Source organism: Sminthopsis crassicaudata, chromosome 3 (genome assembly GCF_048593235.1).
Source record: "Sminthopsis crassicaudata isolate SCR6 chromosome 3, ASM4859323v1, whole genome shotgun sequence".
NCBI lineage: Eukaryota > Metazoa > Chordata > Mammalia > Dasyuromorphia > Dasyuridae > Sminthopsis > Sminthopsis crassicaudata.
The window spans coordinates 318,006,116-318,026,912 of NC_133619.1; the positions used below are offsets into that span (position 1 = coordinate 318,006,116).

The following is a 20,797-nucleotide window of genomic DNA, read 5'->3' on the forward strand; positions in this document are numbered from 1 at the left end:
TCATGACAACCACAAAGGTGAAGAAAGATTCAAAAAGATATAAGGGTATAAAAATGCTACCTCCATTTTTTTTCCTGAGGCAATTGGGATTAAGTGACTTGTCCAGGGTCACATAGCTAAGACATGTTAAGTATCTGAGGCCAGATTTGAACCCAGGTCCTCCTGACTTCAGGGTTGGTGCTCCTCTGTCCCCAAAAAAGTTCAAAGCAATTCACAGTTAATACAGCTCATTAAAGTTGGAGGGTGGAGCAAAGAGAAAATAAATAGGTTCCTCTCCCTTGCTTCCCTGGGCATCTCATTCCAGGACTGCTATTCCAAAAATGATTGAATTTCTGTCAGGAACCCTTCAGACACTGCCTCTATGCTGTCTCTGCTCCTGTCTATCCTCCTTTTCTTCCTCAGGACAGAAGGACAAGGTAAGAAGTTTTAATTTGTACCAGATTCTTTTAAAGGCATGCTATCCTATCAAGGAGATCAATAACAAATGAAAAGAAGGATACAAATCTTGGATTATTTCTGCAAAGGGAAATGAGCCTAGGAATACTCAGCTTGCTAATCAAATGGTACATAAATAGATTTTAGAAAGAAAATTTAATTTCAGGCATATGACTAGGATTTTTGACAGAGTATGCAAGGTGAGATTGCTTGAGACCCTACAGAGAATGGGTTTTAGGGGTTTGACATAACTTGGATTTCTGACTAGATTTTACTCTTCCATGGGGTGGGACCATGGAACTAAACTAATCACTATTCAGAGTCTTCTCCCTGCCTGCCTCAGTGATTAATTTTTATCAATTCCAGTGCTAATACCTAACACTGAAGACCACATCAACATGCTCAATTTAATTTGATTTTTTCTAATATGAGCATCTTCTATTGCATGTACATGCATGTAATTTGTTCCTATAGCTTTTTTAGTACACATTCCTATTTAATTTTATTTTCAATAACTTTTCCCCCAATTTGCTATAGTCTTATTATAAAATTTGAATTTATTTTCACTAATCAATGGATTTTAACACAAATTTTACTATGTTTCTAATTTACCCAAATGAGTTAAACTGCAATAGTATAATTATTTTTCACTTACCTTCCATTGTTTTCTGATATCAAAACAAATTTTCTTTTGACAGGAACACTTTGGAATTCACTTTCAATGGGGAGTGTGAAAGGAGATTTGCTTAGTGCCCTCAGATTAAAATCAATAAACAGAAAGACTTTTATCCTTTTCTGAAGCTGGTCTAAAATTTCCTTATCTAATAATAAAAATTATTTTCTATGATAAACTTATCCTAACTTTAAGTATAGTTTTTAAGTATACATTTATTTTACACAAAAACTAAAACCAAGGTCATGGTTTGAAAGTGAAAACTTTAGATTTAGAGATTGGCTGAAACTTCTATTGGCTTAGAAAATGTCTTTCCTTGTGAAATTATTTAAACACAAGATTTTTAAATCTTTTTTTTTCTTATACTATTTTCTGAGTTTTTTCTTATTTTAACACTTCCCTGAATTCCTATTTCACGGTATCTTCCCTGAACATATCTAATGAATAATGAGACAGTTCTTAAAGTGGAAACTTCAGCTTTAAATCAATCCCTAGTCATTTTAAAAGTCCCCTTTAAGGAATAACTGATCTTATTGTTTTATTAAACTCTATATAGTTAGTACCTCCATAAATTTATCAATATACTTCATAAACACTTTCAAATTATAATTTTAAAATAAAGAGAATTTGATTTTTCCTTTTATACAAATTTGGTTTCTAATCTTTTTTTTTTTATTATTTAATCTTAGTTTTCAATTAATTTCTGTATCTGTCTTTCATCTGGACAATCTCCAAAATGGCCAGTGTTAGAAACAGAAAAAAAAATTTAAAAAAAGAGAGAGAGAAATTTATTTTCTTTACTCTTTTTTTTGAAATTTTATTATTTTTATAACCTGCTTTGTTTCTAATCACAACCTCTTTCTGCTCCAGAAATTTTTACATGACCCTAGGTATATAGGTATATTTTTAAAAAGGATAAAAATCAAGCATTTACTGATAATAAACTTATAATTTTATGACTCCATATTCAATTATAAGATTCCATATGGAGATGTGAATCAAAGAACTGAGTTCTAGAATCATGAAGATAGCCAGAGTTGTTTCATCTTTGGTACAATAATTTCTGTCTAGGAGAGGTTTGAGAGATTTTGAAGATTAGAGAAAATGTCTAATCCTCCATTGTTGGTCATATGATCTACTCAATGTTCCTTCTACTATCTTACCATGCTTCTATTTGTTCATTCTGATTTTTTTTCCTTTTCCTTTTCCTTTGTTTTTGTTTGTTTGTTTGTTTTTGTTTTTGTTTCAGATTCTGTGTTTGTAACAAAGAGTAAGAACACTGATATAGCCGTCCTTGGGAACAATGTGACCCTAAACTGCAATTTGACGATCCCAGCAGATGTTTTGCAAATTACCTGGCAAAAGCTCCAAGGGTCTATTCCAGAAAATATAGGAACGTACAGTAGCCAGCATGGTGGAAAAATTCTCCCCCCATACAATGAACGGATCCAGTGCAGCAGTACAGAACTGACATCCTCAAGCATGACTATATATAACGTGACCTGGAAAGATGCTGCATGTTACAAATGTCTCTTTAATGTTTTTCCAAATGGTATCTATGGAGGAAAGATGTGCTTCAGTGTACAAAGTAAATGGAAAAATGTCTTTGTGCCATAATGTTTTCTAGAAGATCCAGACTGTTCCAAAAGCAGTACTAAGGGGAGATAAAAAGAATAGGTGGGCAGGCATGATACATAAAACTTTATTATACTGACACTTAAGATCAGGGTCTATAATCATAGAATATTAGGAAAGAAGATAGTGTAAACTGATTAATCTAAACTCATCATTCTATACTTGTATCTTCTATGTCAAATTGGCACATTTATGTGGTCATTACCTAGAAAATAAGTCTGAGCATTTCTTTTTGAGAAAATGCAGACAGAGGCTGCAAAAGGTATTTATAAATATGGATGGTTATTTTTAAACAATAGCAAAATTTATCTGAATGAAGGATAAAAATAAACCAGTATAAAAACTTGCTCAAAAAAGTAAGTTGGGAGTTTCAATTATAATTGCTCTTTGTCCCCCTTTCAGCACACACACACACACACACACACACACACACACACACACACACATACCCCTCAATGTTTCTTTACCTGCAGTAAGTAACTTTTTTTCCTCTCATAAAATTCAAAGCCAAAGATAGTTTTCACTCAAATGAAATCAATTCAAAGGCTCCATGAAAGTGCACATTCTTACTTAACTCACAGTGGAGAAGTTTATGGAGCCCCAGAGTACACAGACACAAACAGCCAGGAAAACTGAAATAAATATATTTAAAGCAATCACATCAAAAATTTGGGGATAGGTATTTGCATCCATTCTTCTATGGGACATCTGATAGTAGTAACTAAAGAGTTGGTTGAGAAACTATTTTCATAGTCACAGACAATACAATGTCTCCGAAATATATTTAGTTATCATTCAGGTTAAATTTTGGCATCAATAGCATCTCTCACAGTTTAACCTCATTAACAAATTATGGCAGAATGGTATAGTTAATAAAGTGCTGCTTTTGGAGTAGGGAAGACTTGAGTTTGAATCCAATCTTTGCCATATACTGATTAGATGACAGGGGGCAAGTCACTGAAACTTTTAGTGTTATACTCACCTCTCCAGTCCACCTTCTATCAATATGAAAAGCAGCAAATCCTAATAGATCCAGGTCTGGCCTAGGAGACAGGATTTACATGTTCCCCCATCTCTGACACATATTGATTAACTGTAGGACTGGAGCCAGTTTCTTAAACGTTTCAGTGCCCCCAGGAAATGCTCTGAAATGAAAAGTTGCTGAGCTACTTAGGAGTTCCCTAAACCCATTATAAACCCAGACTGAAATCACTTGTATGCTACATGGACAGTGATCATTTCTGAATTTTCTTTTTGTTTGACTTAGTTGTGCCTGAATTAAGAACTGAGCTCCATCCTCATCCCACCATTGAGGGAATCTTTATAGTCATCTGTTCAGCTATAGGAAAACCTGCCCCTCACATCACCTTCTCCCAAGAGAGGCTGCTGATGGGATTGCCTAAGGAACACATTGATCAAAACCCAGATGGAATAACTAATGTCACCAAATGGTTTAATATCTCGAAAAAGGCTGTGAGGTCCTTGAAAATTCACAATGCATCCTGTGTCATGGATCACCCTCTAAGGAAGAAGAAAGCACTTGTTTATTTTTCTCAGGAACCAGAATGTAAGTAAAAAGTAAAGCCAATAAGATTAAATTTTAATTAATATATTTGTGGTGATCCATATATTTCGATAAATGGAATAACATCGTGTGTGTGTGTGTGTGTGTGTGTGTGTGTGTGTGTGTTTATTATAAGTCAGCTCAGTGACACAATGAATAGACAGCCAGATCTGGAATCAAGAAGATTTCTTTTTTATGAATTAAAATTTAGCCTCAGACATTTACAAGCACTTATCTTTGTTTGCCTTAGTTTCCTCATCTGTAAAATGAGCTGGAGAAGGAAATGAGAACAGAATGGTAACTCCTTGTAATCCCTAATAATGGGATGTTAAGGTTAGTGTATCCCTAGAGTTCTGAAATTCTGACTTGTAGTAGTAATACTAAAGCTGATTTGTCATCTGTACTACGTTCACACCTATATGATGATCCCCTGGAAACAAGTGCCCATCAGACTGATTGAAAAGGGAACAACCAACTCAAGGAAGCAACAGAGCAATTCAAAGCTTCTCTGCTGATCCACAATGGCCCATAAGTGATTGCTCCTCTTTCAGTATAGGTCACATAGGGAAACCTAGTCTTAGAACAAAACAAAACATAAAACTTTTTGAGATTAAAAAAAAACAAACCTTACATCATCAAGAAAATTTAGCCATTACAATAGGAATCACTGCAGATAGTAAAGTTTTAAAATTCATTTAAACTCTATAACAACAATAGAAAATGTCAATATAATTTGTTAGGCAATTGGATAACAATTTGATTATCGAAACAAATGTTCTTTCTTCTTGTTAACCTAAGAAGAATAAGCCAGTATAAATTGGAAAATTATTGTTTATCTGCTAGTGGATTATTCTTATTCTACTATATCTCCAGTAAGGCCTGAGGTGAGAAAGAGGGAAGAAATAAACATTTATGAAGCACTTAGTGTGTACTAAGGACTTTGAAGGAAATTGGAAATAGAATAACTCTTCCTCTTAAATCATGATTAATTCTTTATAACCACCCTCTCTTAATCCATCTACAAATTTATTCAAAAAATAAAAACTAGAGTTTAGAAAACAGAAGAGAAATAGAGAGTTCTAAAGCAGCTGGGATCCATCACTAATGGAGAAGGTAAGATTAAACTAGGATGCTATTTACCCTCTTTGAATGAGTCCATCTACCACAAGTTAATTAATCAAACAAAAAGCAATCTTGAACTGCTTACTAGTGTCAGGCACTGTGCTAAGTGCTAGAGATGCCATTGCAAGACTTGGTACATATTGTGGCCTAAGATGATGTTCATGATGTGGGGCATAGAAGTGATTATGGTCCATATAAGGAATACATATGCATACCTATCATATAACCCTTAAGGTATGAGAGGTGTCATGATGTAATTAACAATGAAACGCTAGACTTAGAGGCGAGTAGCTTGTGTTTAAATCATGATTCTATTACTTTCAACTTATGCAACTTCATATAGATCATTCCCTCTCTCTATGCATCACTTGCAAGAATCCTTGCAGCTCTGACTCAAGCCAATTGGGCAAACCCATTTCTAAGTCTATTTCTGATTGAGTATGTTTCTCTAATTGAGAAAGTAAAATTCTCATAATTTTTGTATCATCTACTCTTTTACTAAAGATAACCAAGTGGAGTTAAATCTGACTTTGAACAAAATTATCCCATTCATAGATTTAGTTATTCAATGAACAAATATTTATAAAGTACTTACTATATGATAAGCACTATCATAGGCAGTGGAAATATAAGGAAAGGAAAAAATGTGGACCCTGTCCTCCAAGATCTCACATTTAAATTTGGCAGATAATATTTATAAGATTATGCTTGTCAAAGACATATAAAAGGAGAGCCAAGCAGCCAAGCAGCACCCTAAAATCCTTTCTAAAAATCTTTAAATAATTCTATAAAACAATTCCTAGAGCATTAAAAATCACAAAAAGATGGGTTGAAATAATTTTCTTGCCAAAGAGAACTGAGAAGATCATTAAGAAAGGTCTATTGCACCTGGGCAAGCATGAAGCACAGTCTATACCAGCTTGGGGGTAGGGGGTAGAGTGAGGTATGTGATCTAAGGGGATTGCCACTGGGGAAGAGGGGATGTGAAATAGACTAGGAAAATGCTGCCTGTAGAAGGTGGGATTTAGGCTGATTCTTGAAGGTAGGCACAGAAAGCAGGAGTAGGAGAGAAGTAGATGAGCATCCTGGCATATGTAATAGCCAATGAAGAGATGTGAAGACTGTCATGTATGAGAAACAATGAGAAATTAGGTGTTACTGCATTACAGATTACATGGAAAGGAATCAAGTGGAAGAACATTTTGAAAAATAGGAAGGGATGTTTGTGAAGGAATTTACATCCAAAGAATTATATATTTGAATCTGAAGGTAATAGGGAGTCATAGGTTTGTCTTCATATGGTGATGACATAGTTAATCCTGTGCTTTAGACTAATCATTTTGACAAATGAATGTTGGTTGGCTATATTGGAATTGAGTGAGACTGTTTACAGGGAGAGCCACCAGCAGGCAAATGCAATAGTCCAAGTAGGAGGCACTTAGGACTTATAGAAGAGTAGTAATAGTGTCAGAGGAGAGAAGAAACTTTTTATGGGAAATGTGAACTGCAGAGGATGAAGCTGAGTGTATACACACACATACACATACACACACACATATATACATACATATATACACATATATACATAATATATACATAAATACTGTAGACTACCTTAAACTCTGAAAATAATACAGAAACATGACTGGATTTTTCCCTAGGGTGAAATTATGAAAGTTTTCTTCAATTCTTAAAACATTTTGCAGAACATTTATCCCATAGCAAACCAAAACTAGATCCTGGGGAAATACTGGTAAGTTTTCCTTATGATGGACCAAAGTAAAACAAAACAATTAAATTTAAAATAAAAAACAAAATAGGCTCGATATATTGGGAATTAAGGCAATTAACATATGGTATTTATGTTTTATGTTTTCTAGCAACTTCCAATTACTCATTGTCAAGGTCACGTACATACCTAATAGCAACACTGACTTGCCTATTGATCCTCATTAGCTGCTTGGTGATATACATGAAAGGGTAAGTTACACCAATAATTTGGTAAACGCAAAAACCGGGGGTAGGACTCAGGCCTGACCTCATGTAGGAGAAGACTGTTTTTATAGCCTTAGAAAGGGTGAGAAAAGTAATATTAGAAGCTGTTGTTAACTATTTACTGATTATATACAAATGTGTTTCATGTCTTTTCCTCAACAGAGTTGCATGATGTAGTAGAAAGAGCTTTGGGCCTGGAGTCAGGATGGCCTGAGTTCAAATTCAACCCCAGACACTTCTTAGCTGTGTGATCCTGGGAAAGTAACTTAACCTTTACCTTGATTTCCTCTACTGTAAAATGAGGGAAATAGAAACATTTCCCATGGTTTTTGTGAGGATCAAGTGATATAATATTTGTGTGGTACTTTGCATAATGAATGGTAAATGATAGATATTAATAAATCCTTAACCCATATCTTAATCTCCTTCCCCTTTTCCTCAATTCCTTCCTTGTCCCTCCTTTGAACTGTAGCATTTGATCAGAAAGAGAAGGTAGAGGACAATAAAAGATGGGATATATGGAAAGACAATGAGGGAGAAAAAAGTGTTACATAAAGATGATAATTACTAATAGGCCTACCTATCATTATTTTATTATTAACGACTATTAATGACTAACTCATAGCTCATAGTTTTGCCCGAGAATGATCAAAACCAAACGTTTTTCATGGGCCTAATTGGCAAGAGATGAAAATGTTTGATTTAAAAATTATATTATCTCAAAATTACCTCATAGAGAGAATATGATTTCAATACTAATGCCGTATATCTTTATACCAATCATCACCAAATATAATTAAGGCATACTACCTCTCTAGAATATCAAATTATCCCAGTTTCAAAGGTCCATTGCTCCATATCCCCTCAAAGTCCCAGTTTATAACTCTCTTCCCACTGTCATTTACTTTTTTCCTATTCAACGGAAACAATTGGATCAAGGCATTGTGGCCGCCAGGTGGCACAATAGATAGAGCCCTGAACCTGAAGTCAGGAAGCCTTTTCTTTTGGAGATCAAATCTGACCTCAGACACTTAACTAGCTATGTGACCCTGGACAAGTCTCTTAAGCCTATTTGCCTCAGTTTCCTCATATGTAAAATGAGCTGGAGAAGAAAATACAAACAACTCCAATATCTTTGCTGAGAAAACACCAGATAGAGTTATTGAAAACAATCGAACAATAAAAAAGTTCCTTGAAAGACTTAACAAAGTAAAAAAAGAACATTTTCTCCCATAAATCAGAGTTACCTCATACAAATATATACATGATCACTGGAAGAATGGATGAGATTATAAATTTGAACATATGCAGCTGAGCTCTGAGCTGTATCTCTTCAATGGCCTCGTGCCTCTAGTACTGTATAGCTGCAGATCTCTGCTGCTCTTACAGAGACAATAAATTTGCTGGGGAAGGTGGCTCTGTCAGGTAAATTCAGGGGGATTTCTGGGTGCATAATGAGGCAATAAACATTTATTAAGTAACCACTATGTGCCAGACACTGTACTAAGCAATTTATAAATACTAACTCATTTGTACCTACAAAGGTAAGATTATTGTCTTTGAGGAAAATATTGCAGAGAAAATTGTGACTTGCCCATCATCATGCATCTGGTAAGTGTCTGAAAGTCAATTTGATTTGTCAAATTTCCTGGCTTCAAACCCAGCCCTCTATCCTCTGTACCTCCTGGGAGATTTTCACAATACCTGATTATCCCTAATCTTTACAGGGATTTTTTATACTGGTTTCTGATGTTCTTCCAGCAGCTGCAAGATGAATTATCAGTTGGGCTTTGCTCCCTGTTACCAGCTGCTTAGAGTAGTTTCTCTCATTTCACCTGCTTCAGCTCTGATAAGCTAAGGAAGGAGAAACATTAAAAAATCTTTGCTTGATAAGGACAGACTGATTTATCTTTGGGCCTCATCACCAGATCCAGTTAATAAAACCAGGCAAATATTCTCATGCCAAATTTTTTTTTTTCTGAGTTCTGGAAGGATGACCCGTATCCTTTTTTTTGGAATAATCTATGGGAGATATTGTCATACTTGTAGTACATTGCTACCTACTGAGTAAAAGCACTAGGCTTCAATTCCTAATTAGTCAATCAAATTTCATTAATTACTCATGTGACTTTAGACAAATCAAGGAATAAGTGATTTCTCTAATCTAATCTATTACATGGCAATTACAAGCAACAACAACATGCTCTGCATTTCCATATTTTTGTTGTACCTGCTATTTTTTTTCTTTTTGCATCTTGCTGGACCTCAGACACTTCATCTGAAAATTTTTTCTTAATTCACATCAAGAAATTAAAGTCAATTATTGGGACTTTATGTGAACAGGAGTAAGGACAGAAAGGTACTATACTAATGATTTTGATGGAAAAAATAACATATATAAATATTGAAATAAGTGGGTTCTCTCTTATTGTTCCAGGATAAAGAATAAAAGTAGTGGCAGCTCTACACAAAATATTTCCTCTGAGAAACCAGGGAAAGAGAAGTCCATGGAGTCAGACACTCAGGAAGAGAATATTCCCAATCATATTGAGGTAATTTGTGGTCATATGATCTGTATTCTTGTCATGTACAATTTTGATCTATGCTATAAATATTCTTGACTGTGATATAATTCTTTGTATAATTTGATTTTGAGAGTGGAAAGAATAAACACAGGAATAAGTGATTTGCCTAAACTAATAAGGCAAATTTATTACATGGCAATTATATGCAATGCAAGTCTCTACATTTTCACAAATTTTACATATCTACAATATTTTCTTTCTATTCTAAGACCATATTCATGGAACAAATAGGATTACACTGTCAAATTTTTTCCAATCTAATCAAGCACATTTAAGACACTACTTATAGTTATTTAGGCATGGGTATTGGTGTGTTTGCTTTTTTAATCAATATCACTGTTAAAATTGCAGTTACTCTGAAAAAGATTTATTCATTCATTCAATGAATACTTGTCTGAGGCTTTGATTAAATACCAACTTAGTGTAAATCAGTAGTGTGATATATGAAAGTCACAGAAAGTAATGTGATTTTAGGTTTTGTGAGAGAAATGTATTATACAGAATGAAAGGGTGAAAGTCACCCATACATTTAGTAAATTACCATCCATTTGAAATACAGCTTAGGAAGGATGCTTCTGAAATGCTCTCTCTTCTCATCTCTTTCTCCTAGTGTAAAGGGCTGAAACTCTTGAGTTAATGCACTAAGGTCAGAGCAATTGAGCACTTGAGGCTAATTACTGATTGGATAATACTCTATAAGAATATGCTTGGAAAATGGCTCTTCCCACTATCCTGTGATTGCCCAATCATTTGGTGTATAGAGAATTGTAGGAGGGACTAGGGGGTGAAGTAAGACTAGCCAGAGTCACTTCTGGGCAGGAGACGAAGAGGTGAGGTAGCAGAGATCCTGCATACATCCCCATCACTTCTACCACTAAAGACCAAGAATAAAGACCAAGAATTTTTGCTTATCCTGACTCCGGCTTGTTCTAAGGTATCCAGGGTGCTAATGCGGTCATCACATCTTAGGTTTCCTTCAATTGTTATCTGACACATTCCCATTCTCCTGTAATCTTTAGGACCTTTCGTCTGAAACTGCTCCTCCACCCAGTTATCCTAAATATATGTTATTTGAACATAGGTTTTTACAATGGTATTTCCTCCACTGAGCTTCTTGAGAGCCTAGACATTTGTACTTCTGGATTGTATACAGAAGATTATTTGGTGTGTATAATTTTCTCTTAATTATTAATTTCAACAAATCTTTGTTAAGCTTCTACCACAAGAAGAATAAGAATGGAGCAATTGGGAAGCAGAAAAACACTCCTGAGATTTCCCAACAAAAGGGAACACCAAGGGAGAGAAAAAAAAAAAAAAAAAGAAGAAGAAGAAGTAAATATAGCATGTCCTGATTTACATTCGGTCTCCACAGTTCTTTTTCTGAATGCAGATGACATTTTCCCATCAAAGTCCATTGGGATTGCCTTGGATTACTGAATTCCTGAGAAGAACCACATCTTTCATACTTGATCATTGTACATTCTAGTTGTTATTTTGTACAATATATTCCTGGTTCTGCTTGTTTCATTCAGCATCAGTTTGTGTAAATCTTTCTAGGCCTTTCAAAATGAACATGTTCATCATTACTTATATTCCATTATATTATTCCAGTATAATATTCCATTAATTTCATATAATATAATTTCATCATCATCATCATCATCAAGCATCACAGGTCTCTCCAGGCCTCTGTGAAATCATCCTGCTGATCATTTTTTATAGAACAACAATATCCTATAACATTCATATATCATAACTTTTTCAGCCATTCCCAATTGATGAGCATCTATTCATTTTCCAATTCCTTACTACCACAAAAAGAGCTTCTACAAACATTTTTACACATGTAGGTCCTTTATGATTTCCTTGGGATACAAACTCAGTAGTGCCACTTCTGGATTAAAGGGTACATACAATTTTATAGCTCTTTTGGGCATAGTTCCAAATTATTCTCCAGAATGGTTGGATCATTTCACAACTCCATCAATGATGCATTAGTGTTCCAGTTTTCTGACATTCCCTCCAAAATTTCTCATTATCTTTTCCTGTCATTTTAGTCAATCTAAGAGGTGTGAGGTGATACCTTAGAGTTGTTTAAAATTGTATTTCTCTAATCAATAGTGATTTAGAGCATTTTTTATATGACATGGTTTAATTTCATCAGTTGAAAATTATCTATTCATATCCTTTGATCATATATCAATTGGGGAATGACAACTTATATATCTGAATCAGTTCTTTATATATTTTAGAAATGAGAACTTTATCTTGTTTTGTTTTGTTTTTTTTTTCAACTTTCTTTTTTTATTAAAGCTTTTTATTTTCAAAACTTATGCATGGATAATTTTTCAACATTGACCTTTCCGAAATCTTGTGTTCCAAATTCCCCCCACTTACTCCCACTACCTCCCCTTGATGGCAAGTAATCCAATATATGTTGAACATATTAAAATATTTGTCAAATCCAATATATTTATACATATTTATACAATTATCTTGCACAAAAAATCAGATCAAAAAGGAAAAAAAAATGAGAAAGAAAATAAAAAGCAAACAAACAATAATGAAAAGAGTGAAAATGCTATGTTGTGATCCACCCTCAATTCCCACAGTCCTCTTCCTGGGTGTAGATGACTTTCTTCATAAGATCACTGGAACTGGCATGAATCATCTTATTGTTGAAAAGAGCCACATCCATCACAATTGATCAACATATAATATTGATGTTTCTGTGTACAATGATCTCCTGGTTCTGCTCATTTCACATAGCATCAATTCATGAATTATCATCATCATCATCATCATCATCATCATCATCATCATCATCAAGCATCACAGGTCTCTTCAGGCCTCTCTGAAATCATCCTGTTGATCATTTCTTATAGAACAATAATATCCCATAACATTCATATATCATAACTTATTCAGCCATTCTTCAATTGATGGACATCTATTCCCAGTTTCCAGTTTTTTGCCAAAAAACTCTTTGGGATATAAGCCCAGTAGAAACATTGCTGGATCAAAAAGTATGCACATTTTGATAGCTTTTGAGGCATAGTTCCACATTATGCTCCAGAATGGTTGGATCAGTTCACAGCTCCATCAACAATGTATTATTGTCCCAGTTTTTACATATCCTCTCCAATATTCATCATTGTCTTTTCCTGTCATCTTAGTCAGTCTGAGTGGTGTGTAGTGATACCTCAGAATTGTCTTAATGTTCATTTCTCTGATCAATAGTGATTTAGAGTACCTTTTTATATAACTAGAAATGGTTTCAATTTCTTCATCTGAAAATTGTCTGTTCATATCCTTTGACTATTTATCAACTGGAGAATGGCTTGAATTCTTATAAAGTTGAGTCAGTTCTCTATATATTTTAGAAATGAGGTCTTTATCAGAACCCTTGCATGTAAAAAATGTTTTCCCAATTCATTGCTTCCCTTCTAATCTTGTCTGCATTAGTTTTGTTTCTATAAAAACTTTTTAACTTAATATAATCAAAATCATTCAAATTGCATTCAATAATGTACTCAAGTTTTTCTTTGGTTACAAATTGCTTCCTTCTCCACAGATCTAAGAAGTAAACTATCCTTTGTTCTTTTAGTTTGTTTATAATTTCACTTTTTATGTCTAAATCATGGATGCATTTCCACCTTATCTTGGTATATGGTATTAGGTGTGGGTCAATGCCTAGTTTTTGCCATAATAGGATCCAATTTTGACAACAGTTTTTTATCAAATAGTGAGTATCCCAAAAGCTGGGGTCTTTGGGTTTGTCAAACACTATTTTATTATAGACATTGACTTTTTTGTCCTGTGAACCTAATCTATTTCACTGATAGACTACTATATTTCTTATCCAGTACCAAATGGTTTTGATAACAGCTGCTTTATAATATAATTTTATGTTTGACACAGCTAGGCCACTTTCATTTGCATTTTTTTTCATTAATTCCCTTGAGATTCTTGACTTTTTGTTCTTCAGATGAAGTTTGTTATTGTTTTTTTCTAGATCTGTATTACAATTTCTTAGGAGTTTGATTGGTATGGCACTGAATAAGTAGATTAATTTAGGTGGTATTATCATTTTTATTATATTCACTCAGCCTACCTATGAGCACTTGATATTTTTCCAGTTGATTAGATCTGACTTTGTGTGGAAAGTATTTTGTCATTGTGTTCTTTGCCTTGGCAGATAGACTCCCAAATATTTTATATTATCCACAGTTATTTTAAACAGAATTTCTCTTTGTATCTTCTGCTGTTGGACTTTGTTGGTAATATATAAAAATGTTGATGACTTATGTGGATTTATTTTGCATCCTTCAACTTTGCTAAAGTTATAAATTGTTCCTATTAGATTTTTAGTTGATTCTGTAGGGTTCTCTCAGTATACCATCATATCATTTGTAAAGAGTGATAATTTGGTTTTCTCATTACCTACTCAAATTTCCTTAATCTCTTTTTCTTTTCTTGTTGCCAAAGCTAACATTTCTAATACAATAGTGAATAGTAATGGTGATAGTGGACAGCCTTGTTTCATTCCTGATCTTATTGGGAATGGTTTTAGTTTATCCCCATTACATATGATGTGCTGATGGTTTTAAATAGATGCTACTGATCATTTTAAGGAAAACTCCATTTATTCCTATACTCGAGTGTTTTTAATAGGAATGGTGTTGGATTTTATCAAATGCTTTTTCTGCATCTATTGAGATAATCACATGGTTTTTTGTTAGTTAGGTTTTTCATATAGTTGATTATGCTAATACTTTTCCTAATATTGAACCAGCCCTGCATTCCTGGCATAAATCCTACTTTGTGGTGGTGTATTATCTTGGGGATGACTTTCTGTAATCTCTTTGCTAATATTTTAAGATTTTTACATCAATATTCATTAGGGAAATGGTCTATAATTTTCTTTTTTTGTTTTTGTCCTACCTGGTTTAGGTATTAGCACCATATCTGTGTCATAAATGGAATTTGGTAGGACTCCTTCTTTCCCTATTTTTTTCAAACAATTTTTATAGTCCTGGAATTAAACATGGAAATCTATCTGGTCCCAGAGATCTTTTCTTAAGGAGTTGCTTAATAGCTTATTATATTTCTTTTTCTAAAATTGGACCATTTAAGTAATTTATTTCCTCTTGTCTTTCTCTGGGCAATCTATATTTTTATAATCCATTTCACTTAGATTATCACATTTATTGACATATAATTGGGCAAAATAACTCATTATTGCTCTAATTTCCTCTTCATTGATGGAAAGTTCTTTTTCATTTTTGAAACTAACAATTTGATTTTCTTTTTTCCTTTTTCTAATCAAATTAACTAAAGGTTTCTCTATTCTGTTCATTTTTTTCATAAAACCAACTCTTAGTTTTATTTATTAATTCAATAGTTTTCTTGCTTTCAGTGTTATTGATATTCTTTTATTTTGAGAATTTCAATTTTTTATTTAATTGGGGGTTTTTAATTTTTAGTTGCAAACCCAATTCATTGACTTTTCTCTTTTTCTATTTTATACAAGAAATCATCTAGAGATATAAAATTTTCTCTAATAACTTCTTTGGTTGTATCTTACAAATTTTGGGATGTCTCATTATTGTCATTCTATCCTCTTGTTCTAGGACATCTAGGCATTTTTCCTTGATGACTGATTTCCTAAAAGATGACATCTAGGCTTTTTTTTAATCATGGTTTTCAAAAAGTTCAATAATTCTAAGATCGTCTTTCCTAGACTTATTTTCCAGGACAGTTGTTTTTCCAATGAAGCATTTTACATTTTCTTCTATTTTTTTCATTTATTTTTGTTATGTTTGACTGATTCTGAAAGTCTCATTGAATCATTCATTTTCATTTGTTCAATTCTAATTATTAGTGAATTATTTTTTTCAGTCAGCTTTTTAAATCTCTTTTTGCATTTGGCCAATTGAACTTTTAAATGAGATGTTTTGTTCATTGCATTTTTTTTCCATTTCACAGATAGTGTTTTTCAATAAATTGGTTTCTTTTTCATATCTATTTGGTAAGAAGTTATACGGTTTTCCTATTTCATCAAATCTATTTTTAAGAAGTTTTCTTTAGATAATTTGTTTTTCTCTTTGACCCAGCAGTTTTTCTATTGGGCTTATATCCCAAAGAGATCTTAAAGGAAGGAAAGGGACCCAGATATATAAAACATTTATGCCAACCCTTTTCATAGTGGCAAGAAAATGGAAATTGAGTGAATGCCTATCAGTTGGAGAATGGCTGAATAAATTATATGAATGTTATGGAATATTGTTGTTCTATAAGAAATGATCAGGAGAATGATTTTTGGGAGGCCTGGAGAGACTTACATGAACTGATGTTAAGTGAAATGAGCAGAAGCAAGAGAGCATTGTATATGGCAACATCAATATTATATGATGATGAATTCTAATGAACATGATTCTTTCCAACAATGAGATGATTGATGCCAGATCCAATGATCTTGTGGCGAAGAGAGTCATCTACACCCAGAGAGAAGACTGTAGGAACTGAATGTGGATCATAGCACAATACTCTCACTTTTTTTGTTGTTCGTTTGCATTTTGTTTTTTTAATCATTCACTTTCTTTTTTTGATCTGATTTTCCTTGTACAGCAAGAGAATTATATAAATATGTTTATACATATTGGATTTAACATATATTTTAACATGTTTAAATTATATTGGATTGCTTGCCATCTAAAGGAAGGGGTAGAAAGAAGGAGAAGAAAATCCAAAACACAAGGCTTTGCAAAGGTCAATGTTGTCTAATTATCCATGCATATGTTTAAAAAATAAAGCTTTATTTAAAACAAGTTTCTCTTTTTTCCTTTTCTTGCAAAGATTTCATTTCCCTTCCCTTTCCTATTTTTCTTCTATCTTTTAAGATTCTTTTTGAATTCTTTCAAGAGAATGTTGTGAAATGGGGACCATCTCATATCAACCTTAGTGGCTTTATCTAGAGCTGATTTGCCTTTAAGATTCTTGGGGTTTGAAGAATATTCTTCTTTATCTCCCTAGAAGCTGTCTAGGATCAGAGTTCTTTTTGCTAATTTTTAAAAAAGATTGAAGTCTTCTCTGAAGGCAAAGGGGTGACAACTGCTTTAGTTTGCTCTGGGGCCAGTGCTGCTGACTTCTGGCATGTCCAGTTCCTGTTTTTCACAATTTTCATTTTGAATTTGCTTTGTATGTCTCACAGCAAATCTGCTGAATCAGCTTGTAACCAGGACAGAATAGCCTAGGAGTCTCAGAATTAGATTTCCTGTTGTGCAGACACTGCAATGCCCTGGATTCTAGCCCTAGCTCCCTGCCCTGAGCTCCTTGCACTGAGATCTGGGGCTCAGCAGCCTTTTCCCCTGCCCAACTGAAACAGCTGTTTTCTGAGGTTCTTCCAAAGTATCTTCTTCTGGAAATTTGTTATACTCCAAATATTTGTGGGTTTTGTCACTCCAAAACCATCTCAGAGGCTTAATCTGGTATTAATCTGAGGGATACTAGGAAGAGCTCAGATAGAAACACGTCTACTCTACACTATCTTGGCTCTGCCTCTCTAAATAAAATCTTTATCAGAAACACTGGGTATAAAATTTTTTTCCCAGTTTTGTACTTCTGTTCATTTTATTTGTGTAAAACCTTTTTAATTTAATGTAATCAAAGTCCATTATATCTTTTGTAATGTTCTCTAGCTCTTCTTTGGTCATAAATTTTTCCCATCTTCAAAGATCTGATAGGTTAATTTGCTTATTATATCACCCTTTACAATCCATGACTACTAATTCTTTTTTGTCTATAGCAAGAAGACTGCTTCAAATGGAGCTGTTAACTCCTGTTCTAGACCTTTATATCATCTTCCAATCATGCTATTGTATGAACATGCTTGCATAGTCTGTATAGCATATTGTTAGCTTCTTTCATATCTATTTTCTCATGCTTGGCTTGAATATTTAACTTTGCTTATACATTCTTCCCCATCATTGTGCCTTTTTTTTTTTTTTTTTTTTTGCTTTATTTGAGCTTCTGGATACTGTAAAACATGACATTTAATCACCAATTCAAGATAGTTTAATTTCGTTGAAAACTCACCAGTATTCTTCAATTTAGTTTCACAATCTGGATTCTGACCTTGGTGTTGCTATTAGCACAGAATTACACTGCTGTTCTAATAAGCCAGTTCAGTTCTGATCTTGGTAGACTAGAACCTGGCATTGCTTATCCATTTTCAAATGCATATTTTTATTCTATAATTCCTTTAGAACAAACACAAATATTTTATTGTATTTTTGTAGTAACTTCTTTGGGGAGAGGGGGATGGTTGATGGATTTTTTAAAAACCGAAGTGAAATTCTTTTATATCAAAAGGATCAATGAATTGATGTCCCAGGAAAGAAATAATTAAATCAAATATCTCTTATGATAAAATGTGCTGGTTAAATCTCATCTCAAAATGAAATAAGAAAAAATTAAAATAGAGTTCATTAGAGTAATATTTTATTCATCTTATAGTAAAAGTCCACAGTTTGGTAATTCAAAAAAAAGCTAAGTGCAAGGAAGGGGTTGAGGTCATTTTACCACATATTAAATGATTATTTTAAAATTCAAAATGAAAAAGATATTTAGCAAAGAAGCAAATCAATGTTCTGTTTGAGAAATTCTTTAAAAATTAAATATAAAATAGTTGTTTTTTTAACTAAATTGTAATTGATCAATAGCATATATTAATATTTGTTTTTGTTTTCTTTTCAGTCAACCATATGAATAATGAAACTTATCAGAAAAGAAGAAAAATGAATAAATTATCTAGAAAAGGAAACAACATGAAATTCTTTTGCAGTGATGAGAAGTGTGTCAGAAAAAAAAAGAAATATAAAAAGGAAAGAATGACAATAAATTCTAATGGAGTCTAAGAAGTCATGGAATAACAGAAAGAAAATGTAAGAATAAGAAATTTTAAACCAAACCAATAAGATAAGCAAGAAAGTGGAAATTATAGAACACATGATAGAATATCTCTCCAAAAGGATGTTGAAAAAAGAAAATAGCATTTGGAATTAAAAATAGAAAAGTGAAAGAACATTTTAAAAATGACCAAAAAAAAAATTATCAACATTGAAAAAACACATTAGTTATAAGTAAATCAGAGCTACTGACCTTGAAAATAAGATATTCAGAAATAATTTAAGCACTATAACTCTCACAGCAGGAAAAAAAAAAAAAAAACATGACAAAATTATAAGTCCAAACAACTACAACAGGAAATAATAAGATTAAATGTCCATAAGCTTATTAAAACTAAAAGGCAATGTACTTAGTAGAAGAATTTAAGATTGCCAATAAGACATCTGGGTAGTACAATGCAAACCTGGAATCATAAATACCTGAATTGAAATCTGACCTTAAACATTTAGTAACTATGTGATCTTGAGCAAATCACTTATCATTATTTTTCTCAGTTTATTTCTATGTAAAATGGCCTACAGAAGGAAATGAGAGGCCATTTCAGTATCTTTGCCAGAGTCAGACATGAATGTGAAATGACTGAATAACAAGATCCTTGATAAAGATCACAACTTCAGTCATGAAGGAATATAACCATTCAGTTTCAGAAATTCAGGAACCTAAGTTGAAGTCAAGGATCTCTCTATACCACTGATGTAATAGCATTCTTTGGTTCCTTGATATTTTAGGGGGACCTTCTGTCCTGGCAGTGGATCAGGAAATCCTCCTTAGGAAACTCTCAATGTATCTGATTCTGACCACTCCTTTGCCAAATAGCTTCTAGCCTCAGGAAAACTCCTATGTCCAGTACTTCTCAGTTCATTGCTGACTGATGATATGGTCAGTGATAAACAAATTTCTGAGACCATCCTTAATTCATCTGAAGATTTTTCCCTAGCCTTGGATCATGGAATCAACATGTCAATGATAAGACTCCTTAGCCCTGGGTCATGGGGAACTGGAAAAAGCTGTTCTCTGTCTCTCATAAGGTTCTTTGCTATTTCCAATCTGGCATCTGGCCTGCTGAATTCTCAATGTCAAACACTTTTTGCCAATTTAACTTGAGGAATGGGTCTGCAAATTCTTTTGCAATATCTGGGACATCAACCTGGGGACACCCAAATATTGTTAGGGTGTCTCATCCCTCAACATTTGGTGGCCTGCACAGGGATCCTGAATTTTTGCATCCTCCTTGTTAAGGTAAGCCTCTTAATTTGTTTGCCCCTATTCTATAGCTGGAACAACCCAAGCACCTAGGAAGGCTTGGGACTGTCAGGAGCTTTACACTCAGCAAACTTCCTTGACTGGGGATGCCTAGACTTGAAAGTTCTTGCACTTCTCAGCAGAAATACTATTAATTGGGGAACACCTGTCACCTATCATCCCCTCTGGGAGGCCTGAAGAGGATAGGTGCTATAGAACTAGGAAAATCTAAGGCTTGTGGCAAAAATGGAAAAATTTACCTCTGTCTCTATCCCTAAGCTTCTCCCTTAGGCTATCTCTTAAAAAACAAGACACAAATTTGGTCTGAAAGATCTCAAAACTGAGAAACTTATTTTCTTTTGCCATATTACCTGGCCTCCACATATCTTGGGGAACCAGGAAAAATGGTCTATCAATGTTTCAATTAGCTACATCACTATCCAGCAGTTAAACCTGTTTTGCCATAGACAAGGCAAGTGGACTGAAGTTTCCTATGTCCAAGCCTATATGGTTTTGTCTCAAGATCCTAAGTTAAGATACTCTGCAGGATGCTGCTGGCAAAATTTACTGGAGGGG

The 20,797-nt window shown here is 33.6% G+C and overlaps 1 protein-coding gene across 2 annotated transcripts; it reads left to right on the plus strand.

The window, feature by feature from the left end:
• The first annotated feature begins 287 nt into the window (after positions 1 to 287).
• Positions 288 to 18,953, plus strand: LOC141561499 (OX-2 membrane glycoprotein-like). 2 transcript variants are annotated; one of them, XM_074301173.1, is made up of 7 exons: positions 288 to 416; positions 2,358 to 2,696; positions 4,011 to 4,310; positions 7,310 to 7,409; positions 9,862 to 9,976; positions 11,091 to 11,173; positions 18,767 to 18,953. In XM_074301173.1, exons 1-6 carry the CDS (start codon positions 362 to 364, stop codon positions 11,133 to 11,135), a joined length of 954 nt encoding a protein of 317 aa, XP_074157274.1. In that variant the 5' UTR covers positions 288 to 361; the 3' UTR covers positions 11,136 to 11,173; positions 18,767 to 18,953. The 2 variants fall into 2 exon arrangements, with proteins under 2 accessions (XP_074157274.1, XP_074157275.1); XM_074301174.1 differs by lacking the exons at positions 11,091 to 11,173; positions 18,767 to 18,953 and adding an exon at positions 11,223 to 12,338.
• The last annotated feature ends 1,844 nt before the right edge of the window (positions 18,954 to 20,797 follow it).